The 27,500-nt window shown below is 39.7% G+C and overlaps 1 protein-coding gene across 3 annotated transcripts in view; it reads right to left on the minus strand.

The window, feature by feature from the left end:
* Nucleotides 1-27,500, minus strand: part of LOC138004018 (disks large homolog 5-like) — a 36,483-nt gene that overhangs the window by 2,710 nt on the left and 6,273 nt on the right. The window contains exons 1-13 of one of the 3 annotated variants that reach the window (XM_068850409.1): nucleotides 18,618-18,860; nucleotides 15,760-16,643; nucleotides 11,379-11,936; nucleotides 10,690-10,743; nucleotides 9,607-9,713; nucleotides 7,406-7,508; nucleotides 5,825-5,900; nucleotides 4,501-4,598; nucleotides 4,034-4,162; nucleotides 1,940-2,550; nucleotides 1,410-1,560; nucleotides 858-963; nucleotides 346-394 (exon numbers count right to left, since the gene is read on the minus strand). In XM_068850409.1, coding sequence (XP_068706510.1) covers nucleotides 346-394; nucleotides 858-963; nucleotides 1,410-1,560; nucleotides 1,940-2,550; nucleotides 4,034-4,162; nucleotides 4,501-4,598; nucleotides 5,825-5,900; nucleotides 7,406-7,508; nucleotides 9,607-9,713; nucleotides 10,690-10,743; nucleotides 11,379-11,936; nucleotides 15,760-16,599 — 2,882 coding nt within the window. In that variant the 5' untranslated portion in view covers nucleotides 16,600-16,643; nucleotides 18,618-18,860. Of the gene's footprint in view, nucleotides 1-345; nucleotides 395-857; nucleotides 964-1,409; nucleotides 1,561-1,939; nucleotides 2,551-4,033; nucleotides 4,163-4,500; nucleotides 4,599-5,824; nucleotides 5,901-7,405; nucleotides 7,509-9,606; nucleotides 9,714-10,689; nucleotides 10,744-11,378; nucleotides 11,937-15,759; nucleotides 16,644-18,103; nucleotides 18,230-18,617; nucleotides 18,861-27,500 lie in introns of those variants that run through there. The other 2 variants (XM_068850407.1, XM_068850406.1) reach the window with 2 other exon arrangements.

A 27,500-nucleotide genomic window follows, 5' to 3' on the forward strand; every position in this document is an offset into this window, starting at 1 on the left:
AGATAAGCCCTGGATGAACAAGGCCAGCTCACAACATCGCAATCCCCTAGTCCTAAAGCCCCCACAAATTTTATGAAAGGGGTATGAAGGTTCGTTATCCTAATCCCAGACTAGTCAATATTAAATTTTGTTCTTCGTGTTGGTCAGGTAGGAGATTTGAACTAACCTGGTAGCCCACAACCAATTACGCTATCTGATCGCCAACTGCATTTTAACATTACTCCACGATTTAATTGAGCACGTTCCATAACTGGGAACTTTAGCATAATTCTGCCCAAACGTTTGACGAGAAAAACTCAGCCTAATTCATGTTGTTCATCACCAAAAGACAGGGAAACACCTTACCTGACATAAAGTGAATCATAAGGCTTGTCTTGGAGGATTTCCTTGTAATCTAAGGGGTCAAGAAAGCAAATACCATATTAGTTCAATTCAGAAACACAGCATACATAAACAGTATACATTTGCAGTCCTCGAAAATCTTTTACGTCCAAATACCTTCTACTTGGACAGCATGGAGTCCTTTTGCACATACTAATGTTCTTTACCTTTTTCATCAAGGCAAAAGGTGGGGGAGAGGAGGGCTGGTAGGACTACTGCCCTACCAGCTACCCTCTTCCCACCTTCCATAGTGGCTTTCGCGTTTTGCTCAGTTTTGAGTGAAACCCTGCAGGGATCTGTCAGTGGCAATTCCCAATTTCAAATAGAGAAATATCACTGGTAATACCATGTTCGTATGTAACTAAATCTCCCTCCTCCTAAATTTTTCAAAAAAAAATCTCCAGGAATGAAAACAAGGACCATTTCCTGCTATTGCCCCTCACCGAAAAGCTCATGATATTAAAATAGATACTCACTTGAAACACTTTGAGCTTCGATTCTGAGATATGTGCACGTGCTCAACAATCGAACTATCCTCGTCGCGTGATCCAAAGTAGCCTTGGTTAGATCATAACTGTTCAACTAAAGAACGAAAAATACATTTCATAAACTTCAACTTGATCCACAGCTGAAAAAAATGACTGTAGTTATCTAAATAAGAAGGCAACGTAGCCGAGTCAGTGGTTGGGTCACTTGTCGTGATCACGAGAACCGGAGATTCTGGATTCAATACTCATTCTTGTCTTGTTTTGACCTCCAGCTGAAGTTATCCCTGGTAGTCCGCAGTTCAACACGTCAACTGCATTTGTAAATATTCATTTGTGACACAATCGGCTATCGCCTCGTGTGCCACTGTTTTGTTCTTACCACATTTTAACGTAATCTAAGATTTATTACTGAGCAGACGTTTTTTTAATAAACGGAGCCTTAGAATAACTTTACTTTTTGAGTATAAAGCAGTGACGACCAAACATAGAAAAGAGAAAAAGAGAACTGTCTTAAACTGAAAAGGAAAGAGAATGTCTTACCTTAAGAAGTCTGTCGCCAATTTGAAGCCCGGCAGCCTTGCAAACAGAACTTTCCAGAACTTCAATGACGTAAATGCCAACTCGATAACCACCAGATACCTCTAGTCCCAGGCTATCTAACGACTTCTTTTCAAGGCGAATTATGCGAGGACTGGGGAGAGGAAGAGACAGAAATTAGCGTTCTATAGTTTGCACAACAGGTTTATAGTAGATTGATTCAGGAAAAAAACCAGCAAAAATCCAGCTCATACGGTATCCACCACTTACCGAGTTTCATGTCTACGAAAGAAAGACTTTGCGTCATGAAAGGGTTCCGATATTTCGCTGGGTTTTTTACTTCGTGGTTCTTATTCCTTCCTAGATTTCATAGCAACGTTCCTTTTCTATAGTCTCTGTGTAATCTGTAAAAACCCCTGGATACAGCTCTACATTTGTACTCTTGCTTACTTTGCAAAAAGCTAAAATATCTCATTTATCCACGGTAGTCTCGGGAGTGAATGGATATCTTATTGTTTACTGAGTATAATTACCTTCCCCCTAATGGAACTACTGCTCCACGAGTACTTGATCTCACTAAAGCCGCGTTAAGTCCATCATCGTCATCTATACGAACAGCAGTAATTGTGGACTGGGCTCGAACTAACGTCCCGTCGACCAGAGCGGGAGTAAGAATTGTTCCTGATTGCAACTGCGAGGTGCTTACAAACTTCCTGTTCATGGGAGAACGGTTGTTAGGTTTCAAGGTCCCGTAATCAGAAGCGTCACTTTCCTTCCTGTCCGAAGTATTTAGAGAATCGTCGATTCCATTCGACGCAGTCAACTCATCTGGCCAATCATCCGCGACAATTGTTTCTAGCTGAGGGTCCGAGGACGGGCTATACATGGAAGTCACAGCTCGATGTCTGTCTGGCATGAAAAGTCCATACCCAGTGAATTTAGTCCCGTAAAGGTCAGAGTTCGAATCTGCAAGCGACGAATCATTGTTCGAGCTCATGGAACCGAGACTGGAGTTCATGGAAGCCTTCGAGTCGCGTGACATAGAGCTGTCATTTGATATGACTGACAAACGGTTGTCACAATTGGAGCGGTAAGCTCTTCTGAGTACAACATTGTCAGACTCAGAGTCTGTTGCGTTCAAATTCTGCAAAGTGAAAAAAAAAAACTGCGATGGATACAAAGATAATACTAAGTTCGTCGCAAGGGCTAATTTTGATAAAAACAAAGAAAATTTTTGATGGTGTCCATTTTGGTATAAAGAAGCCACTCATAGCATTCTGGTCTTGGCAGTAAAGTATGCCACTACGTGAATGACTTATTTGCGAAGGTTTCAATGACGGGACTTATTTAGTATTTACATTGATGTGTTTAAGCCAGAATCTCATTGGCTGCCAAAATAAATGATCTTTTGATTAAGTGTGATACATTTGAATAACGAAAAGGACACTCGTAAACAGATATTTTACCACGATTGCTTGTAATCTCACAATCTGATTGATTAATTAGCCGTTGTCGATAAGAGTCTAGACAACGCTGCTCGCGTCATGCTAGCGTCAATTTGTCACGCAATGTAATAACCAATCAGGAACGCTCATTTTGGAAAATAAACCAACCATATTGCGAGAAAGTTATAGACAACGCTTTGCTCTTTCTTCGTGTCATGATTTTGGTCACGTTCTCAAATAATTACTTCTTTGGCGTGGTCAAAATTTGTTTTGGACTCAGCAGGCGGACAAGATTTTGACCACTGTGATGACGAATATCGCTGTCGATAAGAGTACAGACAACGCCGAACCACTTCCGATTTGTTAATGTCCCCTTTTAGGCATGTTTTAATTAAGCGAGCCAGCGTCGACGCACGAACGACAAGAATCGATTGGATTTGATTCATATTAGGATTAAAAATTAAGCATAACACCTGACAATTGATTATGAAATTTTGATAAAAGAAGCGAGTTCGCTATGTAGTTAGAGAAGTAACGTCTTCCTCCAACCATGTAAACCTTTCATCTTAATTACATAACGAGTGATTTGTCTTTGTGTTTGCCGCAACAACGCGGCAGTCTGTACTGATAATGAATGGTTGCTCTTTGAAAGCATTGATATTTCACTCAGCAAAGTAAAACCGACTTAAAGATATTGTATTAAACAGATTGAGGTCTTTTTTTCATTCATATATATATTATAACTTTTCTGGAACTTTTCTGGACTCTCCAGAGATATTATCCTCACAAAGTTACGGTCTAAGGGGGAAATACAGTTACAGAGGAAACCATGGGCCTTATTCGCACGGCGGCCATATTGGCCATAGACAATAGATTTCGTACCCTGAGCCTCGAGTTGAAATGTTTGGGAACGAGTTTTGGTGGGGCAAAATAAAAGTTTTCAATCCCTCGGGACGGCCGCCGCTGCTGCCGTGTGATAAACGCCCATAGTCATAAAATTCGGTGCCGTCCCAGCGTCAGTCACGTGATTAATGACACATTTGGACCGGTGGTACAGTCCTCAACATATTAGAGCACATAAACGATGATGCGGTTACTGTTTTTTTCCAAAAGTGAACTTCCAATGGGTCGACGAGAAGATGGAAAAGCACAAGTAAAAACGGAAAACTGAGAAGCATGTACCTTTGACTCGCACATCCGAGGCCTAGCATGAATTGTTCTTGTCACGTGAAGCTTGAGTTTATCGCCGGATTTTTTGGTGACCTTTTCCACGGAAGCAGCAATTATTTTGTCGAGATGTTTCCCGTTGATCTGATAACACGAAGCATAAAAAGTAAGTCACTAGGATAAAAGGTAAGACAGGACAATAAATTATTGATAAAATTGATTTCTTCAAAAAGAGTAAAAGACACAAGCACGTCACAAATGTACTTTTAACTGACCAGGATTGTTTGTTGCATAGCGGAAAGTGTTAGGTTTTAAAGAACTATGGTAGTCCTTCGGTGATATGGTAAATCAAGGAAACTTAGTGGTATCTGACCGAATAAAAAGAAACATCTACATACTGACATTGATCGAGAAATTCCTCACGAATGGAGGAAACGCTATTTGCTGGCTTTGAAATTAAGAGTTAAGTTATTTGTTGATACCTTCATTACGTAATCTCCGACTTCTAGGTTTTTGTGATCTTCTGTGACGAGTCTGTGCTTCACATCTTTCACGTACAAACCACACTCAAAACCAAGGCCTAAAACGTAATTGATTGAAAGACGTAGGATTACGAAAATTTCCAATCCTGTTAAAAAAGGAGCCGCGGAGAGGGAGGGAGTGTGGTGGGGGGAGGGGGGAGGTCACTTTTCTCTTACGGTGTTGTTTTTTCCTAACCTCTCTCCTCCTCCCCTCACACTTCCATGACCTATACCAAACCTACAATAGCCCCCCCCCCCCCTCCACCTCCACTTTCAAACGTGCTCCGCCGCCCCTCCATATTTATTGAAGATGAAAAGCCTTTGATAATTTTAATTACCAGAGACACAGTATTCAGACCCCTAGTATTACTCTGTGAATCCCATTTACTGTGGAATGAACAGTACTAATTTAGCGACCCGCTTCGTGTACATAACGTTATGCTAATTATCATGCTCCAGATTGTCAGAATAATCGACGGGCAACAAATTTGCAAAACTGCAATGGCTCGACAACTTTTTCACATATTCTTTCACGATACAAATATATGCACCATTCTTGTCCGATCTACATGGAATTTGTACGTGATAGTCAGCTGCAGAAGCAAAAACGTTTGCGTCAGCGACGGACGCCCGAACGATAATGGGGAGCTTAAGCGCGTTGCGACATTTTTAAGCCAAGGACGGACAACGGGAGGCTAACATTTTGCACGCCAGGACAGTGGCTATCTCCTAGATTTTGAAACTAATCGTCTCTAATAGTCAAAAGATAATTACCAGTATAAATGTGGTAGTGTTAGTACAAGTTAAAAAGGAAAACGTCTCATTTCCGGTTACCGTCTGTTGCACTGAACGTCGTGTACCTGAGCTCCCTAATACATGAATGAAAACTGAAGGCCCGATCCTTTTAAAACTTTGAACGTATCCCCTAAGAATATTTCAACGCTGATGTTCAAGTAGGACTCTCAAAGTTGCCTTATTTTGAGACTGAAATCATTGGTTTGAGCAATAAAAATTGGTTTCAGCAGTTTGAAGGGTTCTGTTAATAAAGTGACTGTGGTTTCAATAGAGCGTTTTCAAATGAAGTCACGGCGGCCATGTTGATTTTCCTAAACAAAGGAATGAAGGGGGGGGGGGGGGGGGGAGGGGGGAATTATGGTGTACCAAACTAAATCCTCCGGGAATTGAACTCTATTTTTCATGCAAATATTAGCTTTTGTTTAAGTAATCCAGTATGGCTCCTGGTCACGTGAGTGAAAACGCTCTATATTTGAAGTTACAAACTTACCTGACTTAGCTTTCTTGGGAATTTTAAGATCCAAGTCAACACCTATCTTACATGTTCCAACAGGTCGCTTGAGAACCTAACAAATAATAATAATAGATTGAGGTAAAAACTCAGTCAAATATAGAGGAAAGACAGTTTGTAAAGAAGCAGTTAAACTTTTTAAATGTCTTCGTTTTTCGCCATACAGAGGACGATTTTAAGAAAGTTCAGAGAAGAGATCTCCAAGGAAGTTAGACATTTGAACACGAGGCCAGATACGCGGAGCATATCTCCAGGATTTGATTACAGGAATTGAATCAGCGTCAAGATTGGGTTGAGTTTACATCTGTATATCAAGTAAGAGGTAAATGAAATGAATTTAGAATAGAGCAGTTTTCAAATGACTGTCGCTATTGCAATTGCTACACTTTAATGATTGGTTTAAAAGTCTCGCGCCAGTTTATCAACCAATGAGAAGGAAAACCAAAACCAATCGCGACTTGCACACGCCATTTTTCCCGCGCTTTGAGCAACTTACATGGAATTGCTACTAATTTGGATTGGTTCATTGTGCTGCTTGCACCTGTTGTGATTGGTCGAAGTAATTACGTTGGTATTTGTTTTACGGCATTTCATTGAAAACCGCTCAAAATGAAATTTCATACATTTGAACTGAGGTTTGGACATGAATTGAAAACTTCACGTATTCTAAAAGCGTTTTATTTACTTCATCCAACTGAGATACAACGTGAAGTCGCAATGATAGAGCAGTGTAGCGCAATCGCGTAGTCATGGGGTCTAATCTCTAGGACTTTTTTTAAGGTTTCCTTTCAAATGCTTAAGGACGGTGTCCACTAATTCACTGGTATTTTTGCGCGGGAAAAGCAGATCTTAATTTTAACAGGTGTCCTTGAAATCCAAAGAGAACATTGGGGGTAACCACGCATTTTTCAAAGATGATTGATCAACAATATTTGTAAAAAGCCTTAAAACGCAAAGCAACGTATGATGTTTTCTACCAAAGTGAAGCTTATTATGTCTGAAAAATGCTTGGTTATCCCCAATTTTCTCTTTGGATACCAAGAGCACTTGCTGAGTTCTGGTTTCTGCCCATAGTTTTAAGCCGCGCAAAAATATCCCTGTATTAGTAAGCACCACCCATAGGAAAGATGCGCAGAGTATATAAACAATAACAATAGTAGACATCGTCCTTTAAAGGTTTCTTATCAAACAGCAATGATGTAAAATTAGCAAATTTAAGGCTTTCACTACAACGTGACTTTTTCGCTGGTGGAGCCGGCGTCATCGTTGTCAAATTAGAGAGCTTACCAAACGACGACGCTACAAAACAATAGGTTTTGTGAGAAAAAACAATGGCTCTGCACGCTCTGCTCGTGCGTTTTACATTTTGGTACATTTCCTTTTCGTCGTCCTCGTTTCGTAAGCTCCCTATTGTGAGTACAGAAAATAACCGTCCGCCTTTTCCGTTTAAAGCCAGATTCCTTTTTATCTTCTAAAACAACCTTAGAAACTTTAAACCAAAAGAGCATATTCTTAAAGGTTCTTTAAGCAGTTATGACTCGACTTGAGTTTCAATCTTACCATCATTGGAGAGGGAATGGATCCATCCAGTAACGACTTGACGAGATTTAGGTCGGATTCCGTAACTGGAATATCGTTTATAGATACGATCTCATCGTATTTTCTACGAAATAAAAAAAAAAAAATCAGTCACTAAGTTAGTCAGACAGTCCAACTCAACAAGTCAGTTGAATTTTCTTTCACGCAGCCCGGCTGTCCATCATTCAGTGAGTCAAAAACCAACGTTGCGTTATTTGTTGATTTCAGTTTACAGTGTCCCCAATTAGTGCTCTAGTGCTTCAGGACTAAATACTTAAATAAAGTTCCTTTCCCTTTTCCATGACCAGTCAGACACTCGCTCAGTCAGTCAAAAAGCTAAGATCAGACAATTAGCAAGAGATTCATTGACTGTTTTCGGCTGTGGGTGAATCATTTGATTACTGAAGACAGTCAGTCAGTCATCAAGTCTGTGAGTCAGTTAGTTAGTCAGTCAGTCAACCAACCAGTCAACCATGCATTTGGTCAAATGAATCAATGAAACTACCCTGATTGGTAGATATTTGAGTACTTTCCTTGATTTCCCTCTTTAGCGAGAAGGAAAGAAAAGCTCTGCACGGATCTCCTCAATGTAGTCCAGAACTTTGGACGAATAATCACAGTCAAGCTACGTCACTCGTAACCAATAGTTTTGAAATTTGAACTGAACGTTCAAACCTGCGTGCCGCTTTTGATTGAAATTTGCTCTCGAGATTCTGAATTCTCGTGGATATTTTCCTTGATATATCGAAAATAGTTAGCTATTCCATGCATTCCTATTCCGGAATACGGTCAATCGAACGCGCCCTTAATTTCAGTCTTGTGGATACTGGTCATGCATGACCATTTATTTATTCATTTATTCATCCATAGTCAGATAGCCACAACATACGTGTGGCTTTACATACATGACAACACTTCTCATCAATTAATTTAAGATCAGGTACAATTAAATAAAATTAAAAAGACACCTATTAATAAAAGAGCCGTGCACCTATTAACAGAGAGCCGTGCAGAGGCATCCATTCCTTCTCGCTAAAGAGGGAAATCAAGGAGACCTCTGCCAAACAGGGTACCAGGAAATAAATCAGTCAGTCAATCGATCAATCAGACAGACGGGTTGCTCCGCTTTCTACTTAAAAACTCTTTGCCTACTTTCCCAACCGCGAGAAAGCCGCGCGAAATCAGCTATCGCCAATTTTTTTTTTCTCAAAAAATATTTAACGTTAGGGGGAAAGCAATACGTCATTTAAAGCTAAAAAAATGAGCTTTCCAAAAACATATAATTTGTTTACAGACAACTGAAACATTTTATAAAAACGAAAGTTGAAAGAAAAAAATTAAGAAAAATAACACTAAAAATCAGTTTTCCAGACAAATTTGGTCATTTTAACGGTGATTACGTATTTTTGGATGCAAAATAAAAATCTCCCTCGATTTATCTGCTTTCTTGGACATAATGATAAATTTGACGGATAACTGACCAGGCACGAATATTTTCAGAATTTTTGTAGTAATCCAATTAGCGTAATATGATAATCGTATAAAAGTGTCATATTTGCGAATAGTGACGTGTCAGCAAGGTAATTCTTTTAAAACCAGTCATTTCAGTCTAAACATTTTCCCGGGCTTTGCCAAGTGACTGTGCCTTTTAAAGGATGGCATGGGAGGCAGAAATTGTTTTTTAAAACTCTTCTTTGTTCGCAATAAAATCACGTAAGTAAGGACTATCGCAAGGCCATCATCAGTCTCTGTGCCAAGCGCTTTTGTGCGGGGAACACATTTCAAAGTTCTGATGTTTTGGCCGTGCGAAAACTGGAACTCCTCTCCTTCCATCCCCACCACCTCCTTCCTCTGGCTTCTTTTTGTCGCACCATTTTTCGCGCGGCCAAATCAGCAAAAATCTTTCATGTTCCCCGCACGGAAACGCTTGCTACGCTGGCTAGGCCATGAAACTAAAAGTATCAGAAGCACTGCTTCCGGTCTCTTTTCTCTTCAAGATCTAGGTAGGAGTGCGATGCCGTGTCAGCATAAGGGAGAATCAATCGTCCCAACCTCCCCTCGACTACAATCGAGTGGTCGCTCGTGCTCGCTCGGAATCAGACTATTATTACTAATCGTAGTGACCGACAAAAACATTCCCTGTCTTGAAAAATAGAATAAAATGTAATACAACTGACAAATACCTAACGTTCTTCGTGTGACTAAACGTCTTGTCGACATCAATGACAGCTGTGCAGGGTTTGCCATTCATTGAAATTCTTGCAAATTTGATAGAGTCTAGTGGATCATCCTGAAACAAAATTAATACGAGTATCAAAGATATAATGCCAACAACTAAATTCCTTGGGATATTCCTTGAGTTACTTCCATTTGTGCCAGTCCCGGCTAAATAAAAAGGGGAGGTTGTTCACGGTCGAAAACATTCGTCAACTTCTAAAAAGTTCAGGCCTCGGTTGTTCAAAAGGTGGATAACGCAGGGGCACCCAACGACCAATTTGTTGTAAAATGTATTATTATACCCCAGTTAATGAAAATAAATGTTATTAAGGCATTTTCAGGTGTTTTTCAGAGTTGCTGGGAAAACATCATCTGTTCCTTTTTCCCAGCAAGACACACAAGAAATTTCCCAGCCAGCTAGATAAAATTGGTTGGTTTCCCAGCCAGGAATTCCGCGCGCTTTCAAATCCCTCGATCCAAAACGACCGAACAAAAGCGACAAAACCGGGACAAAACAGGTTTTTTCCGCAAGTGCAATCACTCTGACCAGCCGTCGTATGTTTGTGACTATTCTCTGGGAGAGGGAAGGGGTTCTTTCTTCTTTTTTTTTTTTTTTTTTTTTTAAGTCGTCCTCGGTCTTCAGAGTTTCTACAGCCAGCTCGGGTTGAAATGCTAGAAAAAGTCAGTAATTCCCAAACAAAACCTCTATCAATAACAAAATTTCCCAGCCAGCTCGTCGAAACACCTGTATTTTTGCCAGCCAGCAAGATTCCTCTGGGGAACAGATAATGTGAGGAACAGATTCGTTGGGTGCCCCTGGGATAACGCTATCATCCACCGGAAAAATCACTATCCAGCGGATAAACACTAGCAAAACCAATTGAGTTATCCAGTGGAAACTTATTTATCCAATGGATAGCGCTATGCACCCTTCCAACAACTGGGTTCTGGAGGTAAGATGATTGCTAAAAACCGGGATATAAGCTACAATTCGTTTCATGACCCGCCTATGATGCCTCAAAACTCAAAACTGTATTTTCATAACATACCTTTTCTAAAGTCACTTGAATCTCTTCGCTTTCAGCAAAAGAAGTATCTGTAGACTAAACATGGAATACTCGATCACAAAAAAATAATATACACTTAACGCATGGTCCAGAGGGAAAACAAAACTAACGCTATAAATAAAATAGTGTGGTCACCCATAGACCTCTTTCATAATGGCGGCCAAATAAAGTATTCGTTTGTTTTAATGTTAATAAGCCCCACTAACCTCGCTACGACGAGCAAATTTCAAAAGAATATTTGTTTTAAAACGAGGGCAGTAGGTCTAATTAACATAAATACAAAAGAATGTAAACTTGGTCGCCATTTATGAAGGTGGTCTATGAGGGTTCCTATGCCGAATTATGAACCACCTGGGAAGTTTCAAAATATTCAATAAGTTAGAGTGCTTTTTCAAACTTTCCGTTAAAACTAATGGCTTATCAACTACGCTTTTCTCGTGCATTCGCGTTTCAATTCTTTCTGGGTGCTTCATAATTCTACAGAGTGTCATCAGAAAACAGGTTTTTAAACCAAAGCGGGAAAGTGCTTTGTAAGGTTGTGCTCAGATCCCGGAGGACTGGGACACCAACGTAACCTCTGTTACGATGTTCTAAAGAAACAAACAGGGCACCTTTAACGTCATATGAAAAGTTACCTATATTTTCTCGCTAATTATTAATTGCAATCTTACCATGCTTCCATCAACTGTATCACCCCCGCAAAACTTGCACTCTTTTAATGAGCACGGTATTGATAGTTCACTTGAGTTATTTGCACTCAAACCGGTTTTGGCCAACCGGTTTAGCAAGTGATTGTACCCTTCTTTAAGCTTTTCTAACTGTTCCGCGGTTGAAAAGCATTTCTGTATTGCCTCGTCCCTTGCTTGCACAATACCAGCAATTTCTCGGTGCAGTTTTTTGCGTTCTTTTACAGATTGTCTCCACTGTTCCTTTGCATGATCTCTTTCTTTCCTGTAAGTGTCCGATTTTTCTTCCAAAGCAGTTACTCGAGCGTCCATTTCAATGTTTCTTTGCTGAGACTTGGTCAGTTCAGTGCTTAATTTCCTAACTGATGCTTGTTTCTCGAATTTATCCCGTAACAGAGCATCGTCCTCAATTATGACCTCACTGGACTCTTCCCTTGAGACTTCTACCTGTTCACTGAGCATCGATGACTCTTCTCTTATTTGCTCAAGGGCGTCGTCCTTTCGCTTCAATTTTCTCGATAAATCATCGCGCTCTGCTTTCACCTGTACATCAGCAAACAATTTCAAACGTCAGAAGTCAGCCTTGTTTAAGCTTAAACCCCTCAAACAACCTCGAATGATCCCAAGGAACAGAGAGCTGGAGGTAGCGCTTTCGACATGGCTGAAAACTGATGGAAACCCACCACCAATAATCAAGAGAGCCACGATTGCGCAAAAGAGAGGTGAGTGATGAACATTTTAAAAACGCTTTAAAGCCATTACCATAAAAGTAATCTGTAGAAGACTTGTAATTACAGGGTAAGATGCTGAACGAACGCTGAATGATATCACGCTAACTCTAAATTTGCACGGTTTTTTTTTTCTTGACGTGTTGTTAGACAAATTTATGCGGGTGTCTTGGTAACTACTTAAGTCTTCAAGACAGGTTTTAAGAAGAAAAGTACTAGCATTATCTAGCCAATTAAACTCAATGGAAATGAAAAGACAATGAGCGATCCCAGCTGGTGAGCGCAGCACTCTCTACCCCAGAGGTCTTCTCTCTTGCGCATGACTGAGGGAGAGAAGAGCTCTGGGGAACCATGAAACAAAATGTCTTCTCATTGGTTTTCGTGAAGAACAATCAAAAGCGTCTCTGATTGGTGCATTCATTCAGTAGGCGCCGTAAAGTTCAAATAGCCCATTTTTGGCTATAAGAACAATAAGGCGCATGTTCTCCTACATAGAGTTTCCCAGAACCTCGGGTCACGGCGCAGACATAAGATCCGAGCCTCTAGTGACGAGAATGATGAGCGCACTCATTAGGAAAGATAATATGCGTAGTGATAGATGCGCAATGTAAAGCTATCCAGGTATCAACTAAAGAGCTTAGAAAGCTTGGAAGTTCACGTGGTATCCCTCGAACCATCAAGCACCGCCAACTTGACTGTTCACGTCGAGTTAGGACACAGAAAATATACTTGGAATTTTTAAACATTGACTAAAAACTGATTTGGTACGACCAGCGCTCATAAATACAAAATACATGTAACACGGACCTTTAATTTTAAGAAAATGTTTCAAAGACGCAAGTAGCATGCCCGCACACATTTTACGTGTTTATACAGTTCTTCAGGAATTATAAGTGGTCACGTTTTCAATTTCTGAGCTAACCAAGCGATTAAAACCCCCATTCCATTCATAACTCCATTTAGATCCTTGAATTTATTGTGGTTTTTGTCATGATATCCATTAGAGGTCATTGTTGATTTTCAGCCCTTAGGCAAACGATTGCCTCTACCTTTGAATTCACAATTAACTTCCCGTTTTTACCCCTTTTTTTTATAACGTTGTCAAGTTAATTTTGAAAGCAAACCTAAGAAACATTTCCACAAACGAAAAGCGACGATATTCAAAAAGAGGGCTAAATATCGCTCAAAGAAGGCGCACATGGAACGGAAAGGAAACGGAAAGGAAGCGATGGCATTGAAGCTATATTCGAAGATGCAACAAACTTAAGTCTCTTTTTGAGCTTCCAACACCAGCGATTGTTGACCCCAAACAAATAGTCCTTCTTGAAAGGTTGTACTTTCATTCCTGTATGAAACGAATCCTATCATCATTAAAATGAACCAATATTGTGAGTGACGAGACCTCTTATTTAATCATATCACACTGTTATATGTAAATAAATACTTGCTTAAATGAAATACGACAAATAGAATTTCACCATAACCCGCACTTTTCTTACGCTATTGTTCATTTCAGCTCCACCCTTTTATTCAGTCACAAGCTTGAAATAACTGTAGGCAGCAAGTAGCTATTGCGGCGTCAATATTATTTCATTATTTGTGTATGAACAATATCATTGTTCATTCATTGCTCATTTAAACGCAAAAAAAGAAATACGTGCTCGAACAATGATCCATCTGCTGAAAACACTTGACAACCAAGAACTTGGTTTACCGGAACAACTCACGAACAAAGTGTCAAACAGGAGATATTAATTGTTAACACCTACGCGTTAAATATTTCCGTTTTCACTGATTGCTAGCCACCCTATTCAAGTGGGCGACACAATTTAACTACAATCACCCATTGACTGTGAATAATTTCACTTCTTTCTTCGAGACTGATCACCACCGACGCGCACACGGTAGATCAGTTAATTCTCGTATTCAAACCATTAAATGGCTATTCATCTTTGGTGCAGAGGAAAGGAAAGGAAAGCAATGGAATTTTAAGTGTTTAGTCTCCTAGGGCTGGAGCACTAATTAGGGAACACACTGTAAACTGAAATCAACAAATTAACGCAAATCAAATCAAATGTTGGCTGTTAAGGACAAGGAAAAACCGGAATACCCGGAGAAAAACCTCTCGGTGCAGAGTGGAGAACCAACAAGCTCAACCCACATAGGACGCCAGGTCTGGGAATCGAACCACATTGGTGGGTGGCGAGTGCTCTCACCACTGCGCCATCCCTGCACCTATAATTCCCTAGGAAAGGGTTAAGTTTCGAAAGAAAACTGTGGCGCTTGGTCAGTGGGGGTTGAAACAAAGAAATTTCATCGCCTTCATCGTTTAATGAAACCAAATTTTCATATAAGACGCTTCACCCAACTAAGCAGGAGGTCATGGGCTCCCCTGCGGTCTTGTTTCATTTAGCACCGTTCATTTGTAGCCCACGAGTGACTCGTCAGCTCACTTGTCATCATTACGAATATGACACTGAATAAAATGAATGTATATATTTGAAGCGCTGGTTAATTAATAGATGAATGGGAAAAGTGATCCTCGCTTGAGGCTTCCTAGCTCAGTTGGTAGAGCATTGCGGCACCCGCATCACAGAGGTCTTGGGTTCAAATATCATTGAAGCCACTTGAATTTGTAAGATGTCTTAGTTTATAAGAGACAATTGTTCAAATTGTCCAGGGACCCGTTTCTCGAAAGTCCCGAAAACTTTCCGGGCCCGAAAAGCCATTTGTGAACCTGCCAACCGCTTGTTCAGGAACGCCGATCTCTTAACACGTTTTCAAGGTAACAAAATGCAAAATGACTGTAAAGTTAGCGACTCAAATCCTCTCCGTTTTTTGAGATACAGAGGGAATTGTGACACCCGAAAATGTCCCGTAAAGTTTCGGGACTTTCGAGAAACGGGCCCCAGATAAGTGCGAGGATTATTTATCTCATTCATCGAATATGACACTATTTGACACTGCAGCCTCTAGCAGAATGAACTGAAGGACGTCTGCCACATGACTCGAATCTTACGGCCCCTTCACACCAAACCTCAACCATATTTTGAACATGTTTAGTTAAACATGGTTTCAAATTGATTTCATCTTAAACCATGTATAGTGATTTTTGTCGACTACAAATTTAGCACAGATCAAAGCATGTATTGAACCTCACCTAAATTTCATATAAAAGCCAGTCCTACATTTTCTGTGAAGGGGGTAGTTTCTAAAGAAACTGTGGTGCTGCGTCGGTGGGGAAGTAGTATACAAAAATTTGGTTTTATCAACGGACTTGATAATGTAAATTGGCCACCGTACAGAGATTCTAAAAGCTGACTTTTCGAGCGTTAGCCCTTCGTCAGAGCGATTCGAATCTCTGTACGGTGGCCAATTTACATTATCAACTCCGTTGATAAAACCAAATTTTTGTATACTACATTTTCTGTGATTGATTTTTATTTTGTAAAACCCAGTTTAATTAAACATGACTTGTTGGTCTGAATAGGGTATTAATAATGCCCTACGTTCCTGCAATCCTGGTACAACTTAGAGGTAGGGCTAATTCGAACCACCAATCGGAAGGTTCCTGTTAGAAGGATTCTGATTTTTTTCGGATATGCTTTTGTCATAACGGAAAATAACAGAACCCTCACCTTGTTCAGTTCTTTCATGATTGAATCCAATTGATCTAGAGTGTTTTCCCATTTAGTCGTTGCTTTCCCCCATTCCTCCAGCGCCCTGTCCTTCTCTCTGACAGCCTGGTCACGTTGATCGATCACAGTAGCAAGTTCTTCGAGAGCAATCTCTTTATCGGTTTGCGCAGAAATCAGATTTTTGTGCACGTCGTTTAAGAAATTCTTTTTGCTCTGTTCGCCTCCGGATATCACCTCGTTTAAGTTCTTCACATATTTTCTCAATGCTATGGCCTCGACCACAGCTCGTATCCGCGAACCCTTCAGTCGCTCACACTCCTTGCACGACGAAGTGGATTTTTGAAGAGGGAAGGCATTTGCCTCAATTGTCGTCTCAAGATGTTCAACCTTCGAAGGAAAAATCACCTTGTTCGAGTTTCCCTTGGGTTCTACAGACTCCAACTCCACGTCGCTAAAAGAAATTCGAGTTCTCTTTGTTCCGTTCACGTCCTTGTCGCAATTATCGAGTTCTTGTTTAAGGCGCGAGCTTAGTATTTCTTTCAAGTTTTCGATCTCGCGTTCTGCATCTTGTAATTTGTCATTCGCTTCTTGCAAATCTTTGTTAATTTTACTGCACTCCCCATCTGCTTTGTCTTTGTCATCCACAAGTTGTGCATTGCGGTCCGTTAAACCCGAAACTTTCTCCGTATCTGACGTTGAAATTGTTGAATATCTTTGCTCGTCGCCCGTTGCGTTGTGTTCTTTAACAGACGCTTGTTTTCGTCCACTGAGTGACATGGATCGAAATAGACGCGAGGACGTTTTCCTCTCCCGATCGCTTGTTGACGTTCTCTTTGGCATGTCACAGTTCCTTATCTCAATGCAGCTGTTACGCTTCGAAGTCTCTAAAATAAACAAAACCCGTAAAGCATACTCCGGTTAACAGACAGCTAAGCTGAAATCCTCTCTTTAAGTGACCTCTTCGCCCCGAGACCAAATATTTGGTGACAATATGACATCAGCGATATTTAAGGTTCGCGGAAACAAACTCCTCCCGAGGAAAACGATATCAATTTAAAAGAAATTATAGCAGAAGATTAATAATCAAAATGATTTGAGAAAATATACTTGAAGATGCTTCGACAGAATTTTGCCTCTCACACAAATATCAAGAGTCAAGAGAACCTTTTTCTTAGTTAGTTTTCTTGAAAGAATAATTGAAAGAGTTACCAGACATGTTAAGTCATTTGAGCCTTATCATTTTTTCACGTCAAATGGTAAAAAAGAAGAAAGGAAAATGACCGCGATGTGTGATCTCACTAAATATAGCAACATAATTTTTTTCTGACGTCTAAAACGTTTCAGAATGGAAGTTGTCCTATATTTCCATCATACGTGAAATTTGTATGACCTTAAAATCAAGCGCAACAAGAAGTGAACCCTGTTTTGGAACATAGACAAGGATTTGATTACAACAGGAAGATAAAATATGAAATGCAGGATTACTTCGAATTTTTTTGCAAATGCCTCGGACTTGCATAATACCGAAGGTCTTGAAGTAATTGTTAATTTAACAGCAATTCACACGGATTTAGCGGGGCAACTTTCTAGGAATTAAAGAGCCCAACGTCCCTGAAGCAGTTTCGCGAGAACCATGAGAGTATTATCCGTGTACATACATGTAAGTCATTAAGTAGTGCAGTAGACGATTGACCCTTTTCTCAGCTGGATTAACAGAAAGTGTCACATCGTGATTATTAGCTTTTCCACCATCACTTGGCGAAGACGCCAGAGTGTGGATTCAACGGAAATCATATACATTGGTAAAAAAGATAGTCTTCACCAAAGCGATCGAGGGTCTCCAGCCGTCTCGAATTCTTGTTCTTCCGTACGATTGTATTTTCTAAGCGCTGTTTCATTTTGAATGGCAACCAACCGAGAATAATTTAGTAAAACAGAAAGAGGCACTCTAGGGTGTCCGTTTAAATAGCAGTTTGAGGACTTTGCGTACGTATGTTGGGATTTAATTCCGTCAAAACGAAAGAAAATGTAATTTGTTCGTTCGTTCAGATTCTTGCTTCGAACAACATATCGGAAATTGTTAATTTAAAAGAAAACCGAAACTTCGATAGCCATCAACAGCAACATTTATCATTTGTCATTTGCATAATGTAGGCTCAAATGATGGCTCCTTCAAAATTTATGCAATTTTGAATTCTCTGTTAGTTCAGTTTCAAATAACAACGTGCCACCAGCGTTCGAAATTACTCGGCGGACGAAATGAAAGTGTCGAATTAGCGCGTTCAACGTCAATTATTTCATAGAATCCGATCGAGTGAGTTATGACTGCGAGAAAGACACAAACCTGCCAACAATGGTTCCAGCTTCATAAGGTTAAATCATCGCTTTTTAAAATTCATTTGTTTGTCTCGAAGCACCGTACGTCAAAATGGGCTGCAAAATGTACTTACGGTAAAGTGCTTGTCGCCTGATTACCCGTGATTCGCTCAGATCTCCTGAAGTATAGCTTTTATATGAACGGATAGGAAATGGAGTGGTTCGAGCTAAAGAGTAAGTGACACATCGTGTCAAGAAATCCACGTTAACACCAAAGGAAATAAACCACACTTTAATCGGAAGTCGGCATCGGAAGTTGGTGCAATCACTCGTCTTTCCGAATTGAATCGAAGCCGAAATAATTATATCATAAAACCTTCTTCCGATGCGCGGGTTTCAGTGGACAGCAGATGAACGAGGAAGCATCACGACAAAAAAGAAATAAACAATGAAAATTAAAGTATTCGGCTGACTGAATATTTGGCATAACAGCGACAGCTGCACCCGTAGTATTTCCAAACGACGAAGATATTTCAACTCACCCAGCTCACCGTCATTCAGTGTTGGCAGAATGGAGTCATTCCGCAGTTTAGAGCGATGAAAGACCCCTCGCTGATTCTTGCTTGGTCAGACAAATAGCATCGTTCCTAAGTTATGTTATTTAATAATGAAGGGACACTAGCGGCCTCAATTAAAGCTCTCTCGTGTTATAGACCAAAGCTGAACCATCGCTAACAAACAAAGCCATATGCGATTGTCACGGACAAAAAAACTATTTGAATATTCATATATTCGTTCTCATTAGACCTTTATATCATTGAGCCAATGGCTGCAGCTGGCCTCTGGCACCAATGGTAATACGAGTAAATATTTGATAGTCTCTTTGAAAGGCTTGCCATCGTTCGTGATCGTATCGGACCGGGTATGGGAGCGTTAAAAGTGGTATTGCCTGATTTAACAGAGAGCCTAATTTAAGCCTTCAGCAAATACCTTAATCAAAGTTAGCTCTGCCTTAATGCGGTAATTCTAAAAAACCGTTTCTTTGTAGATCTCTGCAACTGCAAAGAGGCCAAAAATTTACATCGCATTCTGATATCAACTTTAAAAGGGCCCGTATGTGAAAACATCAACTCGTTTCACGAAAGCCTGTCCGCGGGGAATCCCGCCGGAATGAAAATGCACTCAAAGCAGGAAAAAGGAACTTGTTTTAATAAAATAGTTAAATTTAGTTGTCGAAGGTTCTGGAATGTAGATATACCAACTCTTGCATGATCAGAAGAACATTGAGAAAGTCACATAAAACGTTTACGTCTTTTTGCCAAGACAAGAGATAAAAAAGGAGATTACTCAAAGTAAAATTGGCAAATGAGATCAAACCACAATAAAAGATCGAAGGATATTGGATATTAGATAAAAGGCCAATTTAATTTGACTTACATGTATAATATTGCCTAATCGTTTATGCAGTTACTTTACACCAACATATATATTAAGGTGCGCGAACACTGGAAAATATTGTTTAAGACACGACAAGAACTTGATTTGGAAGATACAGTACTGTTTACTGTTGATATGATAACATGATCAGTTAATTGCAATTGGGAACGGAGAATTAAGCACAGCATAGCGATTTTATTTTGGCCGTATTAATTTGGCTTTCGTTTAATAGGACCACTTGAACCACTCCGGTTTGAGTTCCTTAGCATATTTTCCAAGCAAATACAGTTTACTGAAAAACGAAGGCTACACTTACAAATATATTCTAGCATTAGGCGAACTCCAAAGATTTAAGTGAATTTGTACCGATTTATAGGATAGTTAACGTGCAAGAAATTTTACACCTTCAATATTCAGCCAACGATATGCCAAAAATAATGGAACTTTTCCAACCGGCACAGGCAAATCTGGAATCTTAGCACAATTAAAAAACAAGAAAAAGAAAGTTTAAACCTGATCCGCCTTGTTGATCGACAGCTCTACTTTTTTTCTTTCTCTCTTCTCAATTGCCACGCTGTTTTGGTCTTCTTGCAGAACTGTGCTGAAACATTTGCTACGGTGCGGATGTGTCGCAGGACTTTCGCATTTCTTCTTGTTGAAACTGCTCAGGAAATGTATTTTGCAATAACCCAATGAATGAAAGAAGGAAACATGGAACGAATGTTTGGAGGAAGAACTACCCATCAAGATAAATTTAACTGTGAATCCTTGAATAACATATAACGCAGGTGGTCCAGCTTTCAGTTTCAAGTTGCAATCGATCCATATTTGACTCACTTGGCATCTGCAGCAGAGAGCACAAGGAAACACATTCCAATTGAAATTCTCCATTGATCTTAGACATCTCACTATTTGACAATTTACCGTAAAATCAAAATGTTGAAACATATATTCCCCTCAAAACAGACAAAAATAAACATGTAATGCATTTGCTTCATTTGTAAATGAATGGAAGTAACGAAATTATTTGCTTTTTTTGTTGTACACGATGATAATGAACGGGAACGTGAAAAAAGGCTTGTCTGGGAGAAAGAGAGAAAAATTCACAATTGAGAGCTTTCATGGCTAACAAGAATTTATTTTGATGCTAGATTCGCTCGAGTGTTTTGCCCAAAGAAAAGGTTAAAAAGGTTTTTTTTCAGGATTGAGCAAAAAAACAGCTTAACAATCGTGATTTTGCCAAGTTAGTCACGGATATAAGTAATTTCAGCGTTCCTCTAATCACGTAGACCCGGAGTTCGCAATGCCGCTCGCTTACTACGGAAAGCGTGGGTTAGTAATTTCCGTTTCGGTGTGATGTTTTGTGAATTCAAAATGGACAACTATGGAAGTCGAGACAACTGTCACATCATCTGTTCGATTTCCACGGTGTTGTTATGTATTGTGCATAACATTTAAACATCTCCGGTCACTTTTAAAAGCTAGAAAAGGGTATTATTTGTTTGAGTGCCAGGTGCTTTGCGAAAACAGAGTTATTTTGATAACACACACAAAATGCCCACACTGTTTTTGATAACAATTCACCTTTTTCTTGGAGAGGAAATAAAAGGAACTGCCTCCGTCAACCTAGTGACACGAACTGCTGCCGGGTACTTATTTATCTTTTGAACAGTCAATTACCAGGGATACATTCACGTTCAGCAAGAATAATTCGTCGCGTGGGAGTTAACGCTTTCACTCCCACCTTTCACTCCCAATACCTGATTAGTAATTCTCCTTTCTGGCTGCTATACATTCCTTTTTATATTAGTTAAGAGAATTTGAGTTTGATCAAAATAACACCATCTGACTGATAAGTCTATTCATTCTCAACACCTGTCTGCTGAATAATGAATTAATTGATATTATAAGGAGAAGTTACATACTAATCACTTTTGGGAGTGAAAGGGTTAAAATGACATAAGCGTTTGGGTACGAAGAATGCCCACAAGTGGTAAAGAGATTAACGATCCATTCGAGATTACAGCACTTTATTGCAAGACCCTACCACGTCTCCCGCAGGTGAGATCATGGCCCAAATTACACCTTTTTTTTTTAGTCCATGCGCTTGCGTTCCACATATTTTTTATAGCTCAGCACTGAGTGCAGGTAGAAACGTAAAACACTGCTGCTGGGATTTAAATGCGAATTGGTTAAATAAATGCGTTGTTAGTGGATTTCGGCACAAGAAAGAGGGGTTAAGACAGAATGGGCGTTGAGTAATGGGACTCCATCTTGCTTCTCCTTCTTGGATATCATTTCAAGGTAACGATGCCAAAAAAACTTGAATTTCTTCGTAAGCTATGACAAGTCTAGCTCGTTTAATTCCCGCGGTCACATTAGCGCTAGAATGACCTTGCTTGCTTGCTTGGCCAATATTTGGTTACCTAGCACATTCCTAGCTCGTTACAGGTGTGACCGACCAAGCATGGCGTTGCTTGCTTGCTTAAAAAAGAGGCGGTTTTACTGAAAACTTCACAGGATCCGCAGCTCAGCTCAAGAGCGCTCTGCAGTTCTCTTGAACTGTGCTAGGTAAACAATTCATGAAAGCTGACCAATAAGGAAGGGGGTCGTACTTTGAGAGCTTGATCTTTCGTAATGAAGTTTTGATTAAAGCATTTGTACTCGAATGTGTTCAGGATCGCCCACTCCGTACAAGCAAAGCAAGCTACCAATTCTTATTTTCAACGAACGCGCGGCTCGAACCGAAGGGCAATGTGACCACGTCGTGCTTGCTTAAAACTCTAGCCCTTGCTACTGATTGCTTGACTGACGTCACAAGCAAGCATGCTTGAGGATAGTCTTAAGCGCGAATGTGACCGTGGCGTTAGAACACTCCGTGATCAAGTGTCACCCTTAAATCCTAAATTTGAAATACCCTCAAAAGAGTCCGTACTCATTCAAGGGCTATTTCAACACCAGATGTTGCGACATCCGTTCTCTTGATACTAGATTCAGCAAGAACCACTGCATTGATAAAATGAAGTAAGAAAATTTCTAAACGTGCTTTCCCCTTCAACGTCAGAAAGTCATAGCTTTTAGCATTTTTTAGCATTTCAGTTAACATGTTGCTGTTTTTGTTAGGTTTTATTGATTATTAATTCATTTATTAATAGGGCCTACATTGAGCGCAGTTGTGTAAGTAAAGTAATTACACTGCATTATTATTATTATTATTATTATTATTATTATTATTGAAACTTCGTAGCAGCACGAAGTAAGGTATCGCTTTGATGATCCATACGATGTTTTTGAAATTCATTTTTAATCAAGACATGTTTCGGATGAAACATCATCCATCGTCAGTTGTACAATGAGAAATAAACTTAAGTTGAGCAATAAATAGGGTAACAAAGTGAGATATAACATGAATAATTAAGGATGAAGGCGAGAACAGAACAACCACGAAAACTATTTAAGCTAAGAAAAGAAACTAATTAGTATGAAAGGGATAAATTAAGATGTTTGACTTGGGAATTTAAAGATGGCTGCTCCCAAAGGATATGCAAGTCAAACATCTTTATTATTATTATTATTATTATTATTATTATTATTATTATTATTATTATTATTATTATTATTATTATTATTATTATTATTATTATTTGTGTATCACTACTTAATGCAGGAAATGTTACTGAGTATCGGGCCACAACCTGTGGCCAAGGATACTCCATGCCATCTGTTCTGCTTTGGTCCCCACCCCAGCAAGGTTATTTTATGTAAAAGTTCCATGAAATATGGCATTCCCAGCTGTCTCAGCTGTATTTCAAATTATTATTATTATTATTATTATTATTATTATTATCATTGTTATTATTAATACACTTGTGATCGTTCCATCAGAAACTGTTACAATCAGTCTTCTGCGAGTCGAACTTCATGGCCTTTTGCTATTATTATGCTAATATTGGTACCACAATATCACATTTGCAAATATTCGTACCCCAGATGGTCTTGGTTGCAGGCAGCGTCTCAAATCAACACAATCGCGATACATCATTGTGAGCAGAAAACAGTGGGGTCGAGTCAAAATACTAGAGCAGTGGTGGGTCGGTATTTAGCCTGTGAACTCAGACGTATTTCCGGCGGTCGCAGGCTAGTCGGTATGTGGCACACCCTCCCTTAGTCACGGAATTGGCATTGCTGAGTTACAAATGTATAGCCTTTTGCTAAGAAAAAGCCTCCAGAATTTAAAAAGATGTCTTAATTGTGATTTCAGTACGTCCAAGAACAATTCGGAAAAAATATCAGGTGGAGTTCAAGTGCCGTGTTTGTGAATTAAACCCGGCGATAATTTTTAATTTTAGGAAATATAAGGATATTATTAGATGGTTGAGCTACAAATGAGACAAGTTGAAATCGAGCACGAACGAAAAGATCTTTAAAGGATCTTGGGGCTAGCAGTCCCCCCAAAGGCTTGGTAATGTTATTTTAGGCATTCTTCTCGAGACAATTCTTCAAAAAAATCAACTATCTTTAAATTTCAATATTCCATTGGAGAACCCACGAGCTCCCCAATTCTTCCTGGCTCCACTGTCTCTGGGCTTCATACACATGAAGCCTGTTGCTCATGATTATATTGATACTTAAACTTAAGAGTAAGATTTGAAAAAAAAGCAGTATAATTGTTTGAATTAAATTTGCACCGAGGAATGCAAACATGACAGACCCATACAACGTTCACAGCGTGATTTGGTTGTAATCGATATGACCGCAGAGCCACAAGAATGGAAGCCGATTGCGTGCACTCAATAATTATCACTTTGTAAGAGCCATTGCCACAAACAGAAACAGGGTGTCTTGGTTGCGTGTACTACAGCTAAACAAACAAATTGATCCACCAATTGATTAAGGAATGATGTAATCGACTTCCGGAGCAATTTTACATAGAACATTTTTTAAGTCTTGAGACCCACTGGTGATTATCCAAACTCGTGGATTAAAAGGTCGTGCGTGTGTTGGACTTCATGAGGAGCTCTCACTTTCCGAGTATTCCGGAGTCAGCATCGATAGCATCAATTTAATGTTGAATGTTTAGATACATGTGAACCACTGCTGATATCGCAGCGTTATTCAGTTTTATCCTCTTCTACTTTTGAGCTTTTGTGACAGTTTATCAGTGCACCAAAGAATGGGGTCCCATGCCAGACTTTTGGCTCCATACCACCATGTAGTAATTAGTTTTTGACCTTAAACTTCATGTAAATGTATCATAATATGTGAAATAATTTATCAACGATTCCAGAAAATGATGATTGATTCCAAGATATCTTTCCCTAGCATTGAAATTTTCAAGATATGAAAACCCGAATAGTCGGTCCTCTGCTTTTCAATCAATTTTGATTTTGCAGACACCGCGCCTCATTAAGAAACTAAACTGGCGGGTGACAAGTCCACAAGTTATTTGTTTAGCTGTTCCTTTTTAATAAGTACAGGAAACGAAAGTAATAGGTAACGATGACTTAATTCATGTTGACGGATATATGCGACAAGGAGTCTAAACGTATACAGAACGTGACAGAACGAAGGCGCGCACAGCTGGGGTAGGTGTCACTTCGTTGAGGGGCGTTTGTTGTGATTTTCATGCCGGTTTTCTATGGTCACGCAACCATCAACGCAGGAACATACTTAGACGCAATGGCTCGACGTTAATTATTACCTCTGTCATGGCATTCGTAATGATTAACTTCTGATGGCTTTCAAATCTCTTCTTACACGATTCGACATCGTACGAGTTGCAACACGAAAAGTTGAAATTGTTCATGCTATATTTTCAAGTTTGCTTGCCACTCTTTCTTTGACATTCTTCCCCAAAAGCTGGTAAAGATGGTCTGTGTATTAAAAAATGTTGAAATTTAAGGGAATGAGTTTTGTCTTAATTTTATGGTTGCCATGGAGTAGGTCCGTTGGATTTTCAGTGTGTTCCCAAAAATCGCGAGGCCATCAACAGACGATCCGGGACAGAAGCGCACAACTTCATTGTATTTGTGCAACGGCGCTTTTAGAAACAAAGTTATTTTAACGAATGAAATGATATATGAAATGAATCATATATTGAACTGCGGATATGAACTCAAAGGAAAGCTAAGGAAGCTATTTGATCTTAGCAGTTATGGACGCTATTTTAGCGATTGCGTGCGTATAGAAGCCTGAAAATTTTCAGGAGTTCAACGGGGTTTGAACCCGTGACCTCGCGACACCAGTGACCAACTGAAGATTTTAACTTTATCAGAGTTTTTTTTTAAAGATTGATTTTCCCGCGAACCAGACCTTTCCAGCTTATCACAAATCTTGCTAGAGAAATTATTATATTATCCATGGAATTGAAAATGGTCACTCGTGAAAGCCTAGTAAAAGTAAACTTGATCTGTGAAAATGCTGTTACATAGACATAGTTTTGGAGTTGTGGGCTCCAAGAGCATCTAATGATCAAGACAGGGCTGAATATCACGTAGGGACGTTGCTTGCGATCGTGTTTCCGTCCTTATTGAACACATCAAGATCGACTTAGCAACAACATTTTAGCTTTTTCAGCCACCCTTTGAACTTGGGAAGTGTTTGACGTTTTCCATGCCCCCTTTAGCAAGAGGTCGATCACGAAACTGTACTCAGCCCCGGTTTCTTAGAGGGTCCACTCAGGGATTATCAGCTTCTCGCTAAGCCAGCATCGCGCCACTATAAAGGTACTTATGAAATAAACAAAACATTTCCTTTAGACCGAAAGAAAATATAAATACAAACTTTATCTTAGCTCAAATTTCAGAGTAGTCTAGTGGATAATATGATCCAAGCAAACGACGCACAACAAAACATAACAACATCCAAAAGTACCAACTGCTAAGAATCCCAACTGGTCGGGGGCAAAGCAGTTGGAATATTCACAAGTGCAGTCGAGTGGTTGAACAAGGGACTACTAGGATAAAATTCAACACATGGTCAGAACACAAGGCAAACGCCCTGACTACTCGACCGTACTGCCTCTCGTAGATGGCAAAACAACCTAAGCGCGCTTAGACGTAATTACTTTTTATTCGTAATACCACTTCATTTCTTTTCGAATCCAAGTCAAAACTGGGCCCACTTATGCAAAACGTAAAACCTTCAAGTGCATCTAACCTCAAAGTATTTTCTTTTGCAAAAGTGCCCCTGACCCTTCAAGTTGTTTTTGTTTGGGTAGATTTTCATATGTTTCAAGAAGTCATTTTCGGAATTTTTTTTTTTAAATATTGAATCCTGAATGTTTTACGAGCGCTAAAAGTGAAGGAAGTCGCGACTACTTTTTCACCTGTCGTTCGCATTAGTCCCCCACTCGGCCAAATGTGTCTATTTATCGAGCGTGACGTAAGAAAAGGTCATCGTGCAAGCTTGAGTTGCTGGAATGTCCTTTTCTTACGTCACCTCTAAAAAAAGTGTCAAAAATCGGACGCTTCTCATTGGCTCGTTTCTAATGAGCCCACGCGACAATAATTTGTCCAGCGGGGCTTATAGCGCGCAAAAAATTAGAAATTTCAGAAACTTCAAGCGCTCGTAAGAAAATCAGGATTCAATATTTTTAAAAAAAATTGGCGAAAATGAGTTCTTAAAAGATATGAAAATCTACCAAAAACACAACAAGTTGAAGGTTTAGGGGCACTTTAAATCACTCTAACATATATATTACCTTTGCTTCTCTAGATTTTACTTTTAACTGGCCCAATGAGTACCAGCCAAGCGAGTAATGTGAGAAATACATGAAAGATATTTTACGCATTGTCAAATGGGAACTCGGAAAAATCCGCCGGAGGCCCAGATGGGAATTGAACACAAGGAGGGTCCTGGGAAAATCCCATCTGGGACTCGGGTTTTTCCGAGTTCCCATCTGACGATACGTAATATATCTCTCAATATGTCCCATGGCCGGGCAAGTGAGAGGTATGGGTCTATATTCCTTCAATTACATCGAGAAC

This window comes from Montipora foliosa, chromosome 5, assembly GCF_036669935.1.
Source record: "Montipora foliosa isolate CH-2021 chromosome 5, ASM3666993v2, whole genome shotgun sequence".
Classification (NCBI taxonomy): Eukaryota; Metazoa; Cnidaria; class Anthozoa; order Scleractinia; family Acroporidae; genus Montipora; species Montipora foliosa.